The sequence below is a fragment of the Ictalurus punctatus genome, chromosome 24, assembly GCF_001660625.3.
Source record: "Ictalurus punctatus breed USDA103 chromosome 24, Coco_2.0, whole genome shotgun sequence".
In the NCBI taxonomy this organism is placed as follows: domain Eukaryota; kingdom Metazoa; phylum Chordata; class Actinopteri; order Siluriformes; family Ictaluridae; genus Ictalurus; species Ictalurus punctatus.
In genome coordinates this window covers 2299128-2322213 of record NC_030439.2, presented here as the reverse complement: position 1 = coordinate 2322213, position 23086 = coordinate 2299128, and the positions used below count along the sequence as shown (strand labels likewise).

The following is a 23086-nucleotide window of genomic DNA, read 5'->3' as shown; positions in this document are numbered from 1 at the left end:
TATAAAATGTGTTTTAGGCAGCGCTGTGGGTTGTTCTGGATGGATCTTGACTCCCATCGTGTGGTCAGGTTTAGGAAGTGCACCTTCCACCACCATTGTTGTTTAAAGCCGCAGATTATAAATCTATATTTGATATGTATAATAATAATAATAATAATAATAATAAACAATAAACAATTATGATTGACATGCTGTAATATCACACAACAAATATAGCACTGAGAAACATTTCTTAAATCCCCCTTCTTTTTTGTAGCTATTTACTCCATATATAGATATAGAATCTGCAGCTTTAAACAAATTTAGCAAAGCGCTTTACAGTAAATTAAAATATAATATTAAACTAATGAAATGATGTTAATGTTTTTTTTACATTAAATGTTCATAAAATAAATAAATAAATCCTCCCAAAATCACCAGAATTGAATGCTTTGGTGCTGTTTTTGCGCACACAAAAAATCTTTTAACTATTAAAGATTCAGATTGAGGTTGTGGTGACTCAGTAGTTCACTCGGTATATCTGGGTAAGACATGGTGAACGACTCACTGCTGACATTCATGAAGAAGTCATGAACTCCACTGGAATAATAAATAGGATCTAATAAAACCATGAGTGGAAATTATTGGTGCAAATTTGTTAGCATAGGCTTCCTCCAACCTGGAACTATATCCTCCAGTCCACGCGGTGGCGGTAACGCGCCAAACAGCTGCGTCTCCGACCAGTAGAAATCACAGAGGAAGAAAAAGCTGCTTTGGGTATCTCCTGAGCAGTTGAGTTATTACACCGAACTAATCACCTCCAGATTAAATTATTCCTGACAAAGTTTTACAGTTAGATTTGATCGAGTTTAAAAATAAAAGCTGGTTATTTTGTCTGTGTTTTAGGAATTAAAACTCCGTTCTGTTTTTAAACCCGAGGTAAGTTAAACGGAAGCTGTGTGGCCGAATCCCAAATTGATGTGTAATTTCCGGTTTAAGTGCACTACATTAGGGATGAAATAATGACGGGTTACACCCTATGTAGTGCACTATTTAACTTATGAGGAGAGATTTGTCATTCTGTTTTAGCGGCACTATTTAATTATAACCTTACTTTATCCTAAAATCCATTGTTTGCTCCCTGCTTATAGCAACTAAAATAAAATAAAATAAAATAAAAAAAAAACAAGGAGTGTAAACGTAGCTAAGTAATTTAGCAGCTAAAATATCTTTATATTTCTGAAAGGTTTTCACTATATGAACTGCAAAACCCGAGGTAAAGTTGGGTTTATATTGGACATTCTTGGCACTTGGTTCTCTGTCCACTCCAGAGTAGGAAAATGCACATTTTGTCCTGTTTGTGTGTTTATTTCTTGAGAAATAGAAGAGAGAAGCTCGAATGTGCAGCGATTGTCCAATATGAACCCAACTTTACCTCTGTGACAGCAAAGTAAACCCGTGTTGAGTTTAGAAGGTGTGAAAAGAGCTTGAACATTTCTCTTCTTTTCTTTTGTTTTTATAGAAATGTTGTCATGAGTTCAGCAGGAGACAGACAGCACTCTTTCAGAAAGTCTCGGGCTCCCGATCCAGCTCACTCACAGGTGAAGATTACTGATCCTTTCTGTCAATACATGATGTTAAAGTTTCACCAGTCTTTAATATTTTACTGCCTTGTTTCCCTGTGAGTCTACAAGCTGTTCTTCTAATCACTCAGAACCTCATCATTATGAGGAGGAGAAGTAAAAGAAGCTATCTTTCAGATCAGACAACAGAGCCTACACCATTAGAATCAGACTTACAGTGTTGATGTGGTTTTTATTTCTGAATAAATGTTCTGATCTTTAGCTGTCTGAGGATGTGAAAAGAGAGTGTTTAGATGAAGGGACAGAAGTGTGTGTGAAGAAGGAGGAGATGCTGCAGCTGAACATCTACAACCATGGACACGCCTTCAACACCATGCCTGAAGTTCTCCCCATTAAAGAGGAAGAATCTGACACCGAAGACTTCCTCTGTAAGTCCCCAAACCTCTCTGGAGCTCAGTACCACTCCCACTCATTATCACTACACGCTATCTACTGCACTAAGTGTCGTTTGGGACGCAGCCCCTGCATCTGTATTTTTCATCATCACTTCAGTTATTGCTCAGAGTCAGAGAAACTCAGTAATACTCCATTTTATTTTATTTTTTATTATTATAACTCTAGATTAGCGCTGCCCAATCAGTTTACAGCAGATTGCCCATTTACTGCTTTTGTTGTAAAACAAACAACTTTTTTTTCTTCATCCAAAGACGTGTAGTTCGGTAAAACAGCTGCTGGATCGATGTGATGTGTGTCACCATTTAATCAGTTTCTTCTGGTATGTAGGTGAATTTGATCAAAGAAATTCCCTATATTATTGTGTGTTTCTGTTTGTGTGGACGTTGAGCAGATTGTAGACCCGACTACACCCTCATGTTTATTTTGTAGTAATTCTATAGAGATCTAGCTAGTTGTTTAAATCTGAACATTTCAGCTGAGTTAAATGTCAGTTTAAACAACACACACTTTATCATTCATGCTGTTCAGACAAAGCTGTCCCATCCACCAACATACACTAAAATAGTGTTTTTCTCTCTGCCTGATGGGATTTTGCACCTCTGTTTCTGTTCTCACATGACACTCCTGAAACATCTGGATCATGTTGGGAAAACACCCAAAACACATGTGATTGCAGACTAAAGCTTAAAGTAGATCTGCAGGCATCCGGTATTTCATTCGCAACTCCTGTTGTATTTTAATAGTATTTCAGTGCAAATTAATTTTAGTCATCATTTCTTCTTCTTGTTGTGTTCTCTCCATCCAGACTGTGAGGTCTGCAAATCGTTCTTCTTCAACAAGTGTGAGGTTCACGGTCCTGCACTCTTCATCCCTGATAGCCCTGTTCCCATGGGGGGCGTTGACCGAGCCAGACAGACTCTTCCTCCTGGACTAGAGGTTCGGAAGTCCGGTATTCCTGATGCGGGTCTGGGAGTGTTTAATATGGGGGAGACTGTTCCAATTGGTGCACACTTTGGACCGTACCAGGGAGAGCTGGTAGACCGAGAGGATGCCATGAACAGCAGCTACTCTTGGGTGGTGAGTTATTATAAATGTATTATAACTATTAAATGTCCTCTGTGTTCGATATAATGCAGTATGCTACTGAAGACTTGGTGGGGGTTGAGATTATTTTCTCTCTCCAGTTTAGTTTCAGTAAAGTCACAGTAAGCGTTTTTTACGCAGCAGAACGCCACCAGTAGAGAAATGTTATTGAAATTATCAGTTTCTTCATGCCAATATTGTGAGGAGACATGTTGTTGTTGTTGTTGTTGTTGTTGTTGTCGTTGTTGTCACTTTCAGCTGCTGTAATTCCTACGTTCTGTTTGGATGTAAATAACCTGTAGGTTAAAGCTGAAAGTCTGCACGTTGAGGTCATATTCATTATTTAATTTGAACTTTAATATACTGTAGTAGACTGCAAAATAACAATGCTGTAAAACAACGTTTATCATTTTCATAACAATAGCTGTATATCCAGATTTCTATGAAACTGCCTTGTGACAATGTCCGTTATTAAAAGCACTATGTAAACTGAGTTTAACAGAAAACTTGTGTGGATAATGTTCTCATATCACCCTGAAACTCTGAAACTGGGATCCAGATGGAGTCGGGAATGTCGTTTTTATTTAGATTACTCACTTAGATTACAACGAGACATGAGTGTTTAGACTAAACACAGAAACAGTGCTGGTAAAAAAAAAAAAAAAAAAATTAATTTAAAAAAAGGCAGTTTATTTAAAGGAAAGGATCCTGATTGGTCAAAAAAGAAAAATTTCCCCACACTTTCACCATTTTTAAACTTTAATCCTAACTGCAAAAGCATAGAGAATGCCATAGATGGGGAAAACCCCCATTTTATTTCAAACCAACACTTCTGCCCCTTCTGTTCTCCTGCAACACGCATGCTTTTGGTCATGTACTGTACTGTGTTTTATAAATGTTGTAGCTGTCGAGCTAAATATTAGATTTGCCTCTATAATGTTCAGTAGAATAATATTTGGGTGGGATATTCTTCTTCCTGTATGGGTTGTGTAATTTGATGAATAATATATACATTTCTAAATAGATAAAATACATGTAAAAAATGTTTATGCAGATATACAGGAGCAGGCAGCGTGAAGAATACATAGATGCTAAGAGAGAGACGTATGCTAACTGGATGAGGTGAGGATTAATTTTATATTTATACACACACAATATTTTACAGTTCCTTATTTGTTGGAGAACTTTTTTTCTTTCTTTTTCTATTTAACACTTTCTGCCACTTTGCCTCGTTCTTAGGTATGTGAATTGTGCTCATAATGACGAAGAGCAGAATCTTGTGGCGTTTCAGTATCGAGGGGAAATTGGTAAAGTCCAAACTAGTGATTTTATAATAAATTATTTGGTTTTAAAATGTAATAATTTTAAAATGTAGAATTATTGGGTCAAAATCACTGAGATGGGAGGAGATCAAAAGAGGTTTCTCTCAGCAGGAACATAGAAATACTGAGGTAGAACTTGGTTCCTTTTAAATTCCTACTAACTGCCAGAGCTGCTGCAGTGTGATGCACACCCGATACGTCTCTAAACCTTACACTGACCTGATGGAATGACTCACTATAAAATAATACAAATACCCTCCTAACAGAGGATGGGCCTGCTGATGTTTTTTAATTATTTTTTTGTGTGTTAGTGACACTGCTTAGCAATCTTTTACTCATCTTCAACCTGGTGACATTGTCTGACCTTTCAGACCTTTTCCTGTCTTCTATAGAGCTTTACACTGAGGTTATGGGAGTTAAACTTAAATTCAGTTCAGTTTTATTTGTATAGCGCTTTTAACAGTGGACATTGTCCCAAAGCAGCTTTACAGAAACATATACATTCAGGATATAGATATTACATGTATTAATGTATCCCTAGAGGCAACGGTGGTGAGGAAAAACCTCGAGACGATATGAGGAAGATACCTTGAGAGGAACCAGACTCAAAAGAGAACCCGTCCTCATCTGGGTGACACCGGATAGTGCGATTATAAATAAATACACCCCTTCTATAAATGTGCTAATACTACATTCTCAAATAGTGCAGTTGTGTAACCAGGAAAAGTCTGTTTTGTTGAACTTCTCCACTGTTCCCTGAAGGAGACTTGAGTGCAGATCTGTTTGTGCTAGTTGTAGTCCTAAAGCAATTATAGCAATTGTAGTCCTGGCCATCACAGCATAACTGTTCATATGAATTGAGATCCAAAGCCATCTTTATGGTTTTTAAGTGGTACCATCCTCAACAATCTCAATGATCTTTAGGCTGCACCATGTGACTTCCAACTGATGAGAACTCCAACCAGAAGTAGGACATCAGGATGGATCAGGCAGGTCAGGATCACTGGTATCTCAGGAGTAATGTGTGTAGCTTGACAGAAAGAGAGAGGGGAAGGGAGGGAGAGATTATTAGGTATGTATATTGCCCCGTAATGGTTAAGGACAGTGTACTTTGCGTGCGTACAAGCAGGGACTCCAGCAAGACTAGCTATGACAGCATAACTAAAAGAGAGAGCCAGAAGCTAACACAGACCTAAAAATTAAGTTAATAAGCATCCAGTGTAAAGGACCTTGAGTGCAGGCTCTATATTAGTAACTAGAATGTGTCCCATTCTCATTTCACCAGCAGTGTTGCCAAAATAGGCTCCGGATCCACCGCCAAGATAAAGCAGTTAATGTAAAATAATTTTAAATCAAACTTAAAATAACCTTTGTGCTCTTTATATTGGGATATTTCCTAACGATAGTTTTATTTAGCTGCATTTTATATTAATTTTTTTTTTCTTTCACTGTTCCAGAAGTGGATAACTCTCCGGTACAAGTTGTCTCCTGCTCCTTGTGTCCACGTTCCTATACTTCTCAACTTTACTTCGACAAACACATGCGGAGACGCCACCACGAGGAGTATGTGAGACTTCAGAAATCAGGAGAGATTCAGATGTCCACAAAAGGCACCAGTAATCAGCAAGCATCATCTGCTACTCTGAGTCCTAACACATTTCCGAAAGATATTCACCACTGCTCAGAGTGTGGAAAGAGTTTTACTCATCCGAGTTCTCTACAACGACACCAGCGTATTCACACAGGAGAGAAGCCTTATCACTGCTCAGAGTGTGGAAAGAGTTTTACTGAACACAGTGCACTACAGCTACACAAGCGCATTCACACAGGAGAGAAGCCATATCACTGCTCAGAGTGTGGAAAGAGTTTTATTCACCCGAGTAATCTCCGAAAACATCAGCGTATTCACACAGGAGAGAAACCGTATTATTGTTTACAGTGTGGGAAGAGTTTTACACAACAGAGTAATCTTCAACAACACCAGCATATTCACACAGGAAAGAAGCCGTATCCCTGCTTACGTTGTGAGAGGAGTTTTAATCGCCTGGATATTCTCAGAACACATCAGAGTATTCACACAGGAGAGAAGCCCTATCGATGCTCACAATGTGGGAAGGGTTTTGATCGCCAGAGTCGTCTCAAACTCCACCAGAGCATTCACACTGAAAAGAAGTAATATCACTAGCCATCTGCATTATAAGATGTTGGTTGTGTACTGCCTACACTGGTGCACTGTGACTAAAATTATGTGGACACCTGACCATGAAACTCAAAACTGTTGCCACAATGATGGAAAATTTCCATCGCAGGAATGGAGGGGCCCAAAAGAAGGAGTCAGGATCACTGTTATTACTGTGATGTGGTCATATCTTCTGGTTCTAGGAAGGAGTCTTGTAGCTGCATTCTGGACTAACTGGAGCACCTACTGGAACATCCAGACAGTAAGGGATTACAATAATCCAACCTAGAGGTGACAAAAGCATGAACTAATTTTTCTACGTCATGTATTGACATTAAATATCTTGGCAATATTTCTGAGGTGAAAGAAGGCTATCCTAGTAATATTATCTATATGAGCTTCAAATGAAAGACTGGAATCAATAATCACACCAAGGTCTTTTACTGCTGCACAACAGAAAGGCCATCCAGAGTTGCACAATTGTATCTTTCAGTAAAGCTTTCTGATTACATCATTGAAAAAGACCAGGTGATTTTTCCTCTAATATTCAACTGTCCAGTGTAGGTGAGTCTGCCCATGATCGCCTCAAACCCCTGTTCTTGGCTGACGGGAATGGAACCTCTGCTGTTGTAGCCCATCCACTTCAAGGTTTGATGTTTTGTGTATGCTGAGATGCTTCTCTGCTCCCCACGGTTGTAGAGTGGTTTGGGCTGCTATATCCTTCCTGGTAGGAAGGATATTTTGTGTTTTAGATTTGTGCTAGATACTGTTGTATGTAATGATAGGTAAAAAAAGATAATCACCAATGCACTGTCATCTAATTATTACAGCCTAATACTGTAGTGGGACTGATGCCTGATGTTGTCCCTACAATAGGTATCCTTTATGTTTAAAAGTAGGGTCAGTTACGCAGAAGTCTCTAAGATCGCGGCTGTGTATCAGAGCGCTGTGTAATTTTGGCGAATCGTCGATTCTCGTTTTAACCCACCGCTAAAGCTTTATATTTTATTTTGGAGAATACTTCAAAGAGGAGATGGCTGTCTGTCATAACAGTAAGTGTTTTGTTTTATTTTTATTATTATTATTATTATTATTATTATTACACATAGTTAAGAATTTTTTATTTATAAACGAATTTATGGGTTTATTGTGGTGAATAAAACAAGTATCTAACGCTACAGGTGATGCTGACATTGTGTCTATCCCGGACATCGTAGACGAAATCAAGTTTCTGAACAAGGCAAGCGGTACGTACGTTGTTATTCTTTATAAGTGTTCGATCCTATGTATGATGTGTATGTGTTTAATGATTTTACACAAAGGGTCGAACACAGAAGTCCCGCGAGTCAGGTTGGGAAAACCCCGTGTTGGGTAAGATCTGTAATAATGAGATATTTAGCTGGTATGTTTAAAAGCGGTTTAAGATGTTCTCTTGTGTATTGTGTTCGTTTGTTTACTGTTCAAGGCTTGTCAAATCTTGTAAACAAGATCACTGCACCCAAGTTCAAAAATAGTGCTGCGGTTTCTACTGAACGCGGTATACCAACGAGCTCTGGAAAGGCCAAGCGCAAAACAGTCGCTCAGGTCCACAGCGCGGGTGTCGCTACATCTAAACGATCAAGATCTCCCCCATGATCGACAGATGGTGTGTAGCATGTATTTTTATTTATTTATTTATTTATTTTAAGAGTGTTTCATCATCCTAAGTAGTGCCGGTATCCTAAGCAATGTTTTGTGTGTTTTTTTTCCCAACAGAGTCAGCTGTGAATGAATGAACCGCGCGCTATAGACTCTTGTTTGAACTGGAATCAGGAGCTGTTTGATTCGTGGGACGCATGTGTGTTTACCCCGGTTCCTGGAGACGATCCGCTTTCAAACCAAGAAGCATTTGGTCGCGAGGCTACTGTTATAGACAATAACAGAGACTCGGTGGAGGTGATACGAACCGGGTTCAAGGCCATCGAGGATCGTATTGCTGGATTTGAAAAGACTTTTGCTAGCGTCACCGAGCGTCTGGACATTATAGAGAAGAATCAGCGTCTTTATAATCAAAGTGTTGTGGAAACATTACAAAACCATACCATCACACATAAACAAATCATAGCAACCCAGAATCTTCTTGTTGGGGAGATTCGTCGCGTTGATCACAATCAACACCTGACGACGGAATTGTTAAAACAGCTTGTACATCTGGTTAAAAACTCGGGTGAGTTGTACAATAAGTATTTTATACCCCTTTCTCTCTGTGTGTGCGTGTGCGTGTGCGTGTGTGTGTGTGTGTGTGTGTGTGTGTGTTTATTTGCTGGTTCGTATCGGGTTTACTGTGATATTTTTTATTTTAAAAAATTTTTTTTTTTTAACTAGTTTCTGTTTCCATTCAAAAAAAAAAAATCTGTAAAAATGTCAAAACGGTGTAGTGAAAACTCGTGTAATCTGGGAACTGCAATTAAATTTAGAAGATGCGACGATGATGGTCTGTATACTTTTGAACAGCGTGGTAACACAGACGTTACAGGGTTTAATTCGGACAATGGAGGATCTGAATAGACAGCAGTCTACCACTGATACTTTTGTTGGACTTATTAAACAGTGTTAGATCAATGGCTGAGGTTCAAACAGAACCAATGCTTAATTCGTTGTTGGACATCGGTTCAAATTCGTTGTTAGACAGCGATTCAAATTCACAGCAGGTGGGGTCAGACAGTCAATCGTTTAATCCTTCGGAGCCAAATTTTGGGTTATCCGAAGCCGCTATTGAGTCTATCGTAAGACAGGGTGGGTCTGTTGGTGGTTATACAGTGGTACCGAGACACAGATTTAATGGTTTGGAGATACGGCGTCGTATAAACATGCGTGTGATAACCGCTCCAGACCTGGCAGCATACGCTATATTTCTGCATGATATCATGTCTGAAATAGTGTCGTTTTCCAGACTGCTGGCCGGCGATGGGGGCTTAATCAACATTACCTTGAGAGGCCCTAGTCTACCCTCTGACGTTAACGCTGTCATGTCACCTGATAACGATTGCGATTTGCACATATTCACACAACAACTAGAGAACATTATGCAAAGTAATTCTGACATACGGGCTGATGAATGTCTAGATCTGAACATGTCTATAGCTCGCGGTAAACACGGTGGTGCTTATCGAAAGATACGTGATTTAGCTCATAACGAGGTGATTGCCAGAAACAGAATGAATCTGTTCTGTCCCAACAACATATCTAACAATCTGTGTTTTGCGATCTGTCTGTCCCATTTTCTACAACCGCATACACCATGTAGTGAACTTGAGTCGTTAGCCGCGTCTCTACAGAAAACTGCAGGGTATTCGGTACAACAAAAGATGGGGTTTAATGACATCAAACGGTTTGAACAGTGGTTACATGTTAAAATAGTGATGTTCCATAGGACATGTTCTGGTCTGTTGGAACACTTTATGAACAATGACGAGCCTCATAATAAGACCGTGTTCTTGTATCTACGCGACGAATATTATTTCTTGATTAAGAACCTTAAAGCATTCGTTGGTACACCATACGTGTGCGAATACTGCTATCATGATTTTACTAGCCGTAGAGACCACAGGTGTAAATACGTTTGCGATGTATGTAATGCACCTGATTGTCATAAATACGTTGGCAAAACGAGGCAATGTCACGATTGTTTGCGGTACTGCAGATCAACCTACTGTTACAACGCGCATAAACAAACACAAACAGGACAACAGTACGCTCAGTGTAATGTCACTAAATACTGTCAGAAATGTAATAGGCGATATCACGTCAACGGAGCCGCACTGAAAAAACATGTGTGCCCTGTAGAACACTGTATCCATTGTAAAGCTGAATTGGTTAATGACGGAGTACACCAATGCTTCATACAACCGATAAAAATGGAACCACCTAGCGACAAATACATTTATTATGATTTTGAGACACAGCACACGGACGATAAACACGTAGCAAATTTCGTATGCGCCATTACATTTAAAGGGGAAGAGTTCACAGCCGCTGGTACAGACTGTATAGATCAACTTGTTAAAAAGTTTAGACAGCCTCATTATCAGAATTACACATGGGTTGCACACAACGCTTCAGGGTTTGACAATTTTATACTATTGGAATATTTTGCAAAAGCAGGGCTAACACGCCAATTTACAATGCAAGCTGTCGGATCATTTTAATGTATGATAAGACATTCAAGCAACGTTTCATCGATTAGCTACTCTTTCATCCCTATGCGTCTGTCCATGACATCCGTCGCGTTAAATCTAACCTGTGCTGAGAAAGGTCATTTTCAACATCTGTTCAATAGAACAGAAAATGAAGACTACGTAGGCCCATACCCTGATAAGCATTTCTACGGCTATGAGACAATGTCTGACAAAGAGAGGGCTCTTTTTGATGAGAGGTATGTTACGGTGTCGGTAAGGTTTTTGATTTAAAAAAAAGAGCTCGCCATGTACGGCAAGAACGATGTCGTTTTGCTTCGTGAGGCATACATGAAGTACCGTGACGAGTTCATACAATGTACCAAACTCGACCCATTCAGATACACCACTTTAGCAGCGTGCTGCATGGCCGTGTACAAAACCCACTACCTACCAAAAGACACCCTAGCTCTGACCCATAAGAATGCATACACAAATCAGAACAAGACATACTCAGCCATTTCCATTGAATGGCTTGAATATGTCAAAACAACACGTGGGTAAATATTCAGCATGCTTTAAATCATGGAGAGATGGTGGTTGGAAAATATCATCTCGACGGTTATTATGAAAAGGATGGTTTCAAATTCAACAGATGCATGTTTCACGGGCATGAATGTCGTTATAACCCAAACCATTTACATCTGTTATCAAAAGTGCCCTACGGTTTGCTCGGAAGACAGTTTGATGATAAGGTCGAAATTTTGGAAAATGCGTATGGTCTCGATGTTGAGGTGATGTGGGAATGTGATTGGAATAACGCTAAACAGAATGATGTCGCTGTAATGGCATTTATGTCCACTTACACACATCCTGAACGATTGAAACTGCGCAATGCACTATTTGGTGGTCGTACTAACGCGTACAAATTGTATCACAAAGCCGACAATAGTGAAAAAATACAATATGTCAACTTTACAAATTTGTACCCCTTTTGCCAGGCCAAAAAATGTTACCCCATAGGACATCCACAAATAATTTTCAAGGATTTTGAACCTCTTGAAAATTATTATGGGTTTCTCAAGGCTACAGTACTGCCACCACGAAAACTGCTTCACCCCGTCCTTCCCTATAGGACCGGTGGTAAGCTTATGTTTCCACTTTGTCGTACATGCGCCGAACATCAGAATCAGACAGACCCGTGTGGTCATCCTGATGAGGAAAGAGCTATTTCAGGGTGTTGGGTCAGCATAGAGCTGTTGAAAGGTGTGGAAAAGGGTTATATTGTAACGGACGTGGACGAGGTGTGGCATTTTCCACAACGGTCAGAAACTTTGTTTTGTTATTGTTAAAACATTTTTACAATATAAACAAGAGGCCAGCGGTTTCCCCGCACATGTTATGACAGACGCAGACAAGGAATCCTACATCTCAGACTACTTTGAGAAAGAGGGGATTAAGATGGACGTCGGTAAAATAAGTTGCAACCCAGCACGGCGTTCTATTAACAAACTTCTGCTGAACTCACTTTGGGGTCGTTTCTCCATGCATGAAATCTTGCCATGTACAGGGTTAATTTTGGACCCGGAACAATTTACACAGCACATATTCGGCGACGGGTATGATGTTAAACACTTTTCCTTCGTTTCAGACAGCGTGGCTCTAATTCAGTGGTGTTATGCGGATGGGAAAGGGGGGCAGACTCGCGACATCGACATCTTTCTTGGGGCTTTCACAACAACTCATGCCCGTCTAGAACTTTACGAATTAATGGACAAATTGGGTGACAGGCTGTTGTACAGTGACACAGACAGTGTAATCTTTACATCTAGAGAGAACCTCCGTCGGGGCCCTATCTCGGTAATTTAACTGACGAGGTTGGAGCTGGTGATCATATTGTAGAATTTTGTTCAGGCGGCCCGAAAACATACGGCTACCGCACTGCGAAGGGTAAGGTATGCATGAAAGCCAAAGGTGTCATGCTCAACGCAGTAAATTCAAAAGCCATTAGATTAGACACCCTGATTGGACTTGTCGATCACTACGTCGTGGGGGAGGATAATAGTCGTCATATACTGGCATACACAGATACCATTGTACGTAATAAAAAACAATTCACACTACACAACAGGTCAGTTGTTAAAAAGTTTAAGGTTGTGTACAACAAACGCGTACTGCTCCCAGATTTCACAACGATCCCATATGGCTTCTGACAATCTTTTTGGACATAGGGGTGTGCGAGACACAGAGGGGTTTGATTTCTGATTACATCACCCTTTTTCATGTGTGATAAGCGGACCTTCAAACTCGGAAGTCATATTTTGTAAAAAATGTTGTTGCAAAATGCTGTACATTTGATTTCTAAAAAAAATGAAAATATTGTGTATATTTATGATTGTTGGCAACCGTTGTATGATAAATTGTTGAAAATGTACAAAATAAAATTTGTTGAAGGATTACCACAGACTCTGAATGATGATGCTCTGTTTCCGGCCAACACGGTTAATTTGTTAATCCTCGATGATCTGATGAAAGAGGCAAGCGGGAGCAACGAAGTGGAGAAGGTCTTTACCCAATATGTACATCATAGAAATCTTAGCGCTATTTATATTGTACAGAATTTATTTTGCCAAGGGAAAGCCAGTAGGACCATTTTTTGTTAAAAAACCCCCGAGATGCTAATCAAGTCAGTGTTCTAGGAAGGCAAATGTATCCCGGCAACACAATTTTTTTTATGGAATTTTATCAAGACGCAACCAGCAAGCCTTTCGGGTATCTACTGATTGATTATAAAACAAAAACACCTGAACACTATCGGCTAAGATGATAGCGAAATGTCTGCCAGACTTTGTAGAAACCTGCCGCTTTTAAAAATATTATTAAAAGCGTCACCCAAACAAAGACGGATTATTTTACAGACTGCCAAAGACGAGCTCATTGCGACATTGTGTGAAGTAGCTCTTAATGTTCTCTACAGCAATATACCCCTCACATCTCAACAATACCAGAAGCTCAGAAAAAGGAAAAGCGTGATCAAATTTGTAGTGGATAAGACTGCTGGTGTTAAAAGAGAGACGTGTAATAAATCAACAGGGGGGCTTTCTTCTACCGCTCTTAAGCATGGCTATTCCTTTCAGCTCCAGCCTGATTGCTTCTAGATAACAGAGGGAATGGAGTACGCAGAGAAAATGTTTTTAGTCCCGCAGCACCAGTTGGACAAACTAAAGACCGGGACAGCACGCGAATCTATTCAACAAATCGTGGAGAATGATTTGGACATGGCTATAAGAAATATCTTGCACCGCTCTGACTTGTACAGTTCTGAAAAAGTGAAGCTGTACACAAACGATTTACAGCGCTTTTTAACAGTCGCTAGACAAGGGGACCGTGAAAACAGCACATGAACACTGACACCTATGCAGACTGAGCATCCTGAAAAAGAAAAGCCGTCTGCGCCGCCCGGCGTAAACAACCACGACGGTTTAGATAACGTAGCGGCGGATATTTTGAAGAATATTCCGCAGAGGAGTGTAAAAAACGCTCGCTACATTTTAGATAAAATGTCTAAAATGAAAGATGTCACATCTTGGGACGATTCAGGAGAGTTTGTGTTTAACGGTAGAACTATTCCCGGCTCACATATGCTCGATTTAGTTAAAGGCATCACGGTTCCGCAAAAGATTTCTGATGCCTGAAGACCTGTCGGCTGGCTCGAATTTCTGGAGGCTTTTGCTACTTTAAACATACCATACTCAACGGTGCCAAACCATTCTACAAGACACGCAATTAACACTTTCAAAACCAAATCGACTTCGCCTATAACCAACTCATCTAAGAGGCGTAAAAAACAGAAAATACTTCCGAGCACACCATCAGCACAATCAAATTATTCAGATGGCCCTGTATTCAAATCACCCAGTCTTGACACGAGTCAGTGGCTACGTTTTTAATCCACGAGTTTTCTATTGTTTATGATCTTGTTATTATCTGTATTGCTGTATGTGGTGTATGTATAATAATAATAATAATAATAATAATAATAATAATGTTAATAATAATAAAGAGTCAAAAAAAGAAGAAATCTCTTTTCTTTGTTTTTCTTGAAAAAATCTAGTGTTAGACTTAAACATTTCACCTGTCTGAACACAACGAATACATCTGAAAACATTTTCATTACAAAGACCTTTTTTTAGTTTTAGTTTTTTCATAAATGCTGACACCATCTTGTCATTTTTAATAAAATCGCCGGTATACATCTTCAACACTCGGTCATAATCATGTCCCTTCACCATATGATAGAGAAAAAACACACAATGCTGCCCGCAGGTCTCTGATGAAAAATCTTGAACTTGTACTGCTGAATGTTGAATCACTCTAGAATTGGGTTTAGAAAGTTTTTGATATTCTGTGGAAAACGATTGTCATCTGGTTTATTACCAAAGCTGTCAAAAAAACAACCCACGCCGACCGCGTTTATGTAGCTGGCTAACCAATGTTCACCCGGGAGTCCTGAAGGATGCGTGTTGATTATCACCATGGATGGTCATTTTCTTAAGGGGGCTTTTGGTAGGTGGTCACACGGGAGTACGCCGAGAAAATGGGTGTTACACGAGATCTTATCCATTATAGCCATAAGCTGGATGGTGTCCATTTTACCTATTAATAGTAATCAACCAGGATCTGTCTGCGATTTGACACTTCGATGATGCTGTCAAATATGGCATAAACAATTAAGTTGATCGTTCGGGGTAGAGGTTGTCTAAAACGTGCTTCTAGCCTAATGTTCCCAGACTTGATTAGCGACACGTGTTGACTGCAGTCTTCGTCCGGCGTAAGATTAAACGCATAAAGGGTATACCCATGCAGAAAATCCTCCCTATCAATAGCTAGAGGTTGATTTTTAAGATGCTTTCCAGAAGCCAGCGCTAACTGGTAAAATTCGCGTACCGCAGAGCCACTTCCATATTCAGGCTGCAGAGGTTTAGCGGGGTGCTGCTGGCCGTCCAGATAAACTGCCAAAAATTCTAGGTCATAGTTTTTAAAGGCGAACGGATTTTTATTATTCGAGCCAGTAAACACGTCATTATCTACCATAGCCAGAACAACTGATTTTGGTAGAGTTCCTAAGAACAAGTTTTCTTGATTACAAACACGCGAGCCTACAGGGATTGAGAAGTTTTTCACACACACCCTGTCGATGGGGTATTTGGCCGGCGTCCAGAGCAATGCTTGCGCGTGCCCCAATCTCACACCTGGTGACACTTTTTTCACAAACAGTGAAGCTGACACGATGTTTAGTTTATAGGCCACAGCGCCGCTCCTCATCAAACAGAATTCATCTTTCGCCCTCGTCATGCGAATTTTAACGTCCACGCCGTTAAGCATTAGTTTTTCTTGAAAGAATATGTCACTGTGAATGGGGGCCAGTAGTTCAACAACGTTGTTGGCGTCGGTAAATGCAGCTCGTTTGGTCAAAACTCTATTACCACCTGCGGGGTCCGTTACATCCATGTGACCGGCAGTGTCTTTGTAAAAGAGCCCCGCTGAGAACAGCGTTTCAAGAGCGTCTTTACCATAATTGGTGAGACACTCTATTATGCATCGATAAGGATATGTGTTGGAACTTTGTGATATGAGACGGTCTCCAAGTGACACGTCCACTTGTGAAAATATCGTAGATCCGCCATAGTTAATAAGTCCCACTGGGGCTCCTCTGCTATGTCTGTGCTGTCTGCGTTAGTGATTTTGAGACGCAAAAAAAGGGTGTTGTTTAGGTGCACATAATCCTCTCCAGTCCCCGCTATAAAAACTCCAGAGGCGATGTTTCTGATATTGCTGACAACGGTGGTACTTCTATATATGTATTTTTTTCAATAACGGTCTGTGTTAATGGTACTGTGAATAGGTCCAGCTCGGTTTTTAAACATTCCTCTGACATATTGTGTAGTAAAGACATGGTCTAAAATATTGTTTTAACGCAGGTCTTTGGTCTTTTTGCTGTAGAGCTGGTTGGTGTCTTCTTGTGCTTGCGTTTTACAACTGACGATTTCTTGGTGTTATGTTTTCTTTTCTTCGTCGTTTGGCCACTCCTCCGAGTCCCTGGCGGTTTAGATGCTCTTCTGCGAGCCATCACCATTAGTCCGGATCCATCTTGAGTGTTATTATTGTTGTTATTATTATTATTAAACGTATGCGATAATGAATTGCTAACAACATCGCTTAGTATGTTTTTTGCTGCTGATTTAAGATGTGGTTTGGCTATGCTAAAACCGCGTTTTAGCAAAGGAATGGCCATTCTAAAGAGACCTCTAAACACACCCCCTAACCCGGATCCATACATAACTCCGCCCCCTGCATAACCGGGGAGCCCATTCCCCGCTTGATTCTGGTAATATTGGACGTAACGCAGAGGGTCTGTGTGGTGATTGTTGAAATATGACATTATTATTATTATTATTATTATTATTATTATTATTTTAAACAAATTGTTTCACAGGTCTAAAGTGCAGCTTGGCACACACCTTCCCGTAACTGAAGCGCACGTCTCGATTTTGATCGTCTTTCACCTGTATGGTTATCTCACTGACAGACGATTTATTAACCGATACGTAGTGTGGGGTGTCGTATCTAACACTAACTTTCTTGTGGTTCTCCCCCTCTATATGTACACATCTCAGTAGCGGCACGTAGAAATCCCCCACGGTCTGGTATTCTATGATATCGGTATAAATATACATACTGTAAAACCGATATATATATATATATATATATATATATATATATATATATATATATATATATATATATATATATATATATATATATATACACACACACACACACACACACACACACACACACACACACATACATACACACCCTCCTGTACTGATACCCACTATACAGTTGGCACCCATGGAATACATGTATACGGGAGGGCCCCAAGCTCCCCAGAATTACTGATTTCATTGACAGGGGCCGGGGCAGAGGTTTCTTACGTGGAGGCCCAGTGCAAGGACCCACCAGACAAAGCATGTTTGCTGAGGGATGTTGGACATGTGGAAACCCAAGTCACCTCAGGAAAAATTGTCCACAGGCAATGGCCAGGTACACTTGGGGAGACCATGTGGATATGTGGATAGGGCTGAGAGGAGAGGCCAGGCCCCAGGGTCATTGGGCATGGGACAGCGACAAGGACACCAATGGATGGAGCAACAATGGCAGCCCCAGTGCCTCCTGGAGGGCCAATGTTTGGCCCTAATGGGGTGTCGAAACCCACACCAGAGTTGAAGAGGCCCAAAGAAGTCAGAGGGGGGAGCTGATGCAGTACATCACCACACTGAACCTGGAACAAGAACCAACAGTCCCAGTGTCAGTCGGGAATGGAATTACAGGTACCCTTCATGATTGATACTGGGATACTTACTCAAGTATCAGCAAAGAAGGTTCACAGCTTCTCCTCACCCGTAAAGTTATTCAAACTATGGGCTTCTCGGGGAAAAATAGACTTTATGCTTTACAGATCCTCAGGAAATTATGCTTGATGGTGTTACTATACAGACACCCCTGTTATATTCTCCAGGGGCACCAGTGAACTTTCTAGGCTGAGATGCCCTGTGTAACCTAGGGGCAAAGATACAATGTGACCCGACTGGGCGGTGGATTACCTTTCCAAAAACCTATAGCTACACAATACTTGCTCCTCCAAGAACAAGATGTGACTCCTCCATTAATCGGCGAAGTGTATTGGTTGGAAGTGGTGGACATGGAGAAATCGGAATTATGGGAGAAGTTTGAAGAATGGAACTGTGGTTGAAGTTCAACTCTGGTTGAAGTATATGCGTCCGGACTGCCATGAAACACAAACTCCGTTACACTTTACAGTCAAGTATGACAAAGAGGACAGGACGAGGAGTTTGCCCAGTTGTGGAAAGAAGTAGAAGAAGGCTGTAAAGTGGCAGTGAAAACTTTGGATCTAATAATTGGCCCCTAAGGGATAGCAGCCATGTCACAACTGCCAGAAAGACTGAAGAATTGGAACCCGGTGGATGATGCAGTCCCCCATGTCTCTCTTACGGTTTAATGGTTAAGCAAGCGAGGGAAGTGAGCGAGTGGACACCAACTGAGAAACAATACTTACACAGGATAACTGATGGGCAGTTCATATGTATCTCTGTAACAGCAGTAGACCCAATGGTAGCAACGTGCATTTTGATTCATGATAGGACAAAGGTAACCAGAGGGGAAAGATCCAGATGAGGAAGCATGAACAGACGTAGGGTTTTTTGAATCGGCAGGGCTAGCAAAAATAAAGGTCAAAGAAAGAGAACATTCGCTTGCTGCATCAAACACAATACCCCCTGTCCCCACAAGCCAGGGAAGGTATAAGACCAACCATACAAGGGCTAATCGAAGCAGGTGTATTGATCCCCACCAGGAGCCCTTGCAACCCTCAAATCTTTCCTGTCAAGAGGCCCGATTCAGATAAATGGAGTATGGTACATGATTTGAAAGCTATAAATCAAATAGTGGTACCCGAACCACTAATTGTTCCAGACCCGTATATGTTGTTATCAGACATACCTGAGGGGAACAAAGTGGTATAAGGTAATTGATCTGTGCTCTGCATTTTTTTTACAGTACATCTCAGATGTACAGCATCTATTTGTATTCACTTATGCTGGACAACAATACACATACACGTGAGTTCCTCAGGGATATTGTGAAAGCCCCTCTATATTAATCAGGTTCTAGCTTATGACTTTGCTACTCTGAATTATCGTAGCACCCTGTTGAAGTATGTAGATGACCGGGTTTGTTGCCCAACTAAAGAACAATGTCAGGAAGACTTAGTAAAGGTGTTAACTATGCTAACTGAAAACAGCCACAATGTGAGTAGAGAAAAACTTCAGTTTTGTAAGCCTAAAGTAGAGTACTTGGGACGTGTGCTAGAAGGGGCAAGCCACACAATTTCGCCTAAACATGTGGAAGCCATTAAGAAAGCGCCCCAACTGCAAACCGTACGACAAATGTTGGCGTTCTTAGGAATGGCAGGTTTTAGCAGACCATGGGTGACCTTGCGCTAATAGTTCAACCTAATAGTTCAACCTAACCTAATAGTTTAATCAAAAGCGCAGACCAAACGCAACTAAATGCTCCTCTTACCTGCACCCCTGGGCGTTAGCTGCATTTGAATCACTGAAAGCCACATTGACATCAGCACATGCATTGGAAAACCCTGATTATGGTAAACCCTTTCATTTGTATGTTTCAGAAAAACGGGGCTTTGCTTTTGATGTATCGACACAACAACAATAAGGTGTAGGTAAACAACCTATAGAGTACTGCCACCGTGTTATCGGGCCTTGGCAGCTGCTGCATTCACATACCAAAAGGCATCCTCAATTACGATGGGACATCCAGTCACGCTATACACAACACACTCATTGCATGCATTATTTAGCAGTCAGTCTCTCATTATTACCAACTCATGACGCACGGGGTACGGTGTCATTCTTTTAGCCCCAGAGTTAACCATAGAAAGGTGTAACACAGTCAACCCCACTGACAAAATAGTTACTCCACAAGACGGGTTGCCCCTATGAATGCATGTCTGAATCAGAGAAGTTCCTTAGACTTAGAGAATCAGCCTTGTCAAACGGACAATTGTTCTTGGTAGATGGGTCGTATTTTCGAGCAGATACAGGGAATAAAGCTGGATTTGCTGTCAAAGAGGCTAGGTTGGATCCGCTTTCATTTAAATGCAGTAATGGAGTTCTCTTTACCCCAACCCTGCTCAGCACAATTGGCAGAAATCAGGGCTCTGACTGCTGTGTGTGAACTAGGGTGAGTGGTAAAAGCTGTACAATTTATTTATTATTATTATTAATTAATTTACTCAGCATACACATATGGAGTGTGTCATGTTTTTGGGCCTATATGGGCACAGAAGATTTCAGAGGGCAGATGTCCACTATTACTCATGGAGCAGCTATATCAGACTTCTTGTATGCTATGACTTTACCAGCCAAACTAGCGATTGTGAAATGTCACGCTCACAAGACTGATGGTACTTTTGTTACTAGGGGTAACACGACAGCAGACAAAGCAGCAAAAGAAAGCTGCTTTAGGAACAACATTAATGATGGCCTTGATAAACCCGGGAGAGTAAAGGGTCCGGCACCCACAAGATAATGTGGAATGAATTGCGGAAATACAAAATGAGGCCAGTGAGGCAGAAATTGTTAAATGGATAGCTAGAGGGGCAAAGAAAGAACGGGGCACCGGGTAGTGACAGAGTATAAATGGCTTGTGTGTGGCCCTACTGAGTCTCCTACCACTGATCATAAAAGATGCACATGTAGACCATGCTAATAGAGGCGAAACCTTGAAAAATATCAGGGACGTTTGGCATCAGGCACTAAACCAATGTGAGACATACATATGATACAATGTCCGCAAGAGCTTTACAGCCCCTTAGGACACATTCCAGAACCGAGGTGCTCATTCAGACACATAATAATGGACTTTGTGGATATGGGCAGCGACCATTAGAAGGAGGGTAAGAGATACACATTGATGGTAGAAGATCACTTCAGTCGTTGGGTAGAGGCTGTTGCAGCGGCCAATCAGGAGGCATTAGCAATAGCTAAGTTTCTGTGTAGGGAAGTTATTCCATGGTTTGGAGTCCCGGATTTCATCAGCTCAGACAACACTCTACATTTTGTCAATCAGGTTATAGATGCTGTAGCTAAAGCCTTGTGCATGGAGCATAAACTGGGGTGTGTGTACCATCCACAATCACAGAGAATGGTAGAAAGGGCAAACAGAATAATAAAAAACAAGGTTACAAAAATCTGTGAAAACTCTCGGCTTAACTGGGTTCAAGCATTGCCACTAGCCCTAATGAAAATGCATTCCCAACCCAACTCATCTAATCCCACACAAAATGATGGGCCGTCCTATGCCTATATGCCTTACTCAGGGTTCCTACAAGGGCCCGCATCTTGAAAAGTTAGAGGGCGAAATTCAGAAATATGCACGCCACCTAACCCAAATCCACAGGCATTTGTATTCGTAGCTTCAGGCAATCCATGGTGAGGACTTCACCACACCAGAGAGACTGGTGGAACCAGGGGACTATGTGTACATACACACGTTCAAAAGGAAGCACTTCAACTACCCTCGAAGAGAAGGACCATTTAAGGTGGTTGCAGCAACTTCAACTGCGGTAAAGGTCAAAGGTTGCAATTCTTCCGGACCTGATGGGGGCAGCAAATACGCGCAAGTATTTTAGTCGGTCCACAAGTGTAGAAGAAGAGGAACGCCTACAAGCACAAAAAAACAAACAAAAAAACTACAGAAGATTAGCTTAGTTTAACAAGTTTAGCTCCGCCCCCACTCGTTGAGAGGAAAGCTGGTATCGGTTTCCGGTGTGCAGCCGCTGCTATCGTTCATTTCGAACAAAGCGAGGAAACACCTGGAATTCGGCGACGCTCCTGAAAGACGCTCCTATATTATGTGTGTTTGAGGCAGCTGCATTGTGGGCGTGAAACCAGCTAACGTTACGCTCCATGTAATGTTAGCGATAGACAGTTATTTGTTAACGACGCTAACACACTGCAGTGTTATAAACTACCTCCTAATGGACACCATGCATCGCCATCCAGCCCGGGTCCTGTCGGATACACGCAGCCTCATGTCACTAATAATATATTAATAATAATATTCACACGTTCATGCTTTTAATAAATCTTTCTGGCCTGCCACCATATCAGTGAATTTAAACTAATGCTTGCATTCAGAGTATAAGGTGCGCGCGCATGTTTAAGAGTGCACGTCCACTCATTATCAGAGTGTTTGATAACTAAAACACCCCCCTCCCTCTCTTTGCCAGTATCAGCCAGAGGAGGATGTCCTCCAGGAGAGTTTATCATCATGCTTTTATTGCCATGAAATGTATATTGCTGTGCGTATCATAACTTAATGTGTTTTATGGCATGGAATAAAGATGTCATACCCTTATTAATGTGAACACTGGAGGATAATTTGGACTTCTTTGTCATGTCTATCAATTTCTTGTATTTATTTAACATATCCTGTAAATTGTCCTGACCTGCACACATGCTTTTAGTACTTTCTTAAAGTATTTTAACTCCGAGCACATGCTTACCATTTTCCACAGCTATAGATGTTATTTCCTGTGTTGTTTTCCCACTATGCAGTGCTTGGGGTAAAGAAAGATTTCTTAAAAGGGCAGAAAGATCTTTTAAAGACTTTAAAGATCTATTAGTTGTTAAAAGTATTCAGAGAACTTAAGACACCATCAAA

The 23086-nt window shown here is 40.9% G+C and overlaps 1 protein-coding gene across 1 annotated transcript; it reads left to right on the top strand.

Moving 5' to 3' along the window:
- The first annotated feature begins 708 nt into the window (after positions 1 to 708).
- Positions 709 to 13215, top strand: LOC108256810 (histone-lysine N-methyltransferase PRDM9). Its single transcript, XM_053675465.1, has 8 exons — positions 709 to 918; positions 1502 to 1580; positions 1825 to 1990; positions 2824 to 3095; positions 4156 to 4223; positions 4341 to 4423; positions 5881 to 8247; positions 8358 to 13215. The coding sequence occupies exons 2-7, from the start codon at positions 1512 to 1514 to the stop codon at positions 6597 to 6599; spliced, it is 1377 nt and encodes a 458-aa protein (XP_053531440.1). The 5' UTR covers positions 709 to 918; positions 1502 to 1511; the 3' UTR covers positions 6600 to 8247; positions 8358 to 13215.
- The last annotated feature ends 9871 nt before the right edge of the window (positions 13216 to 23086 follow it).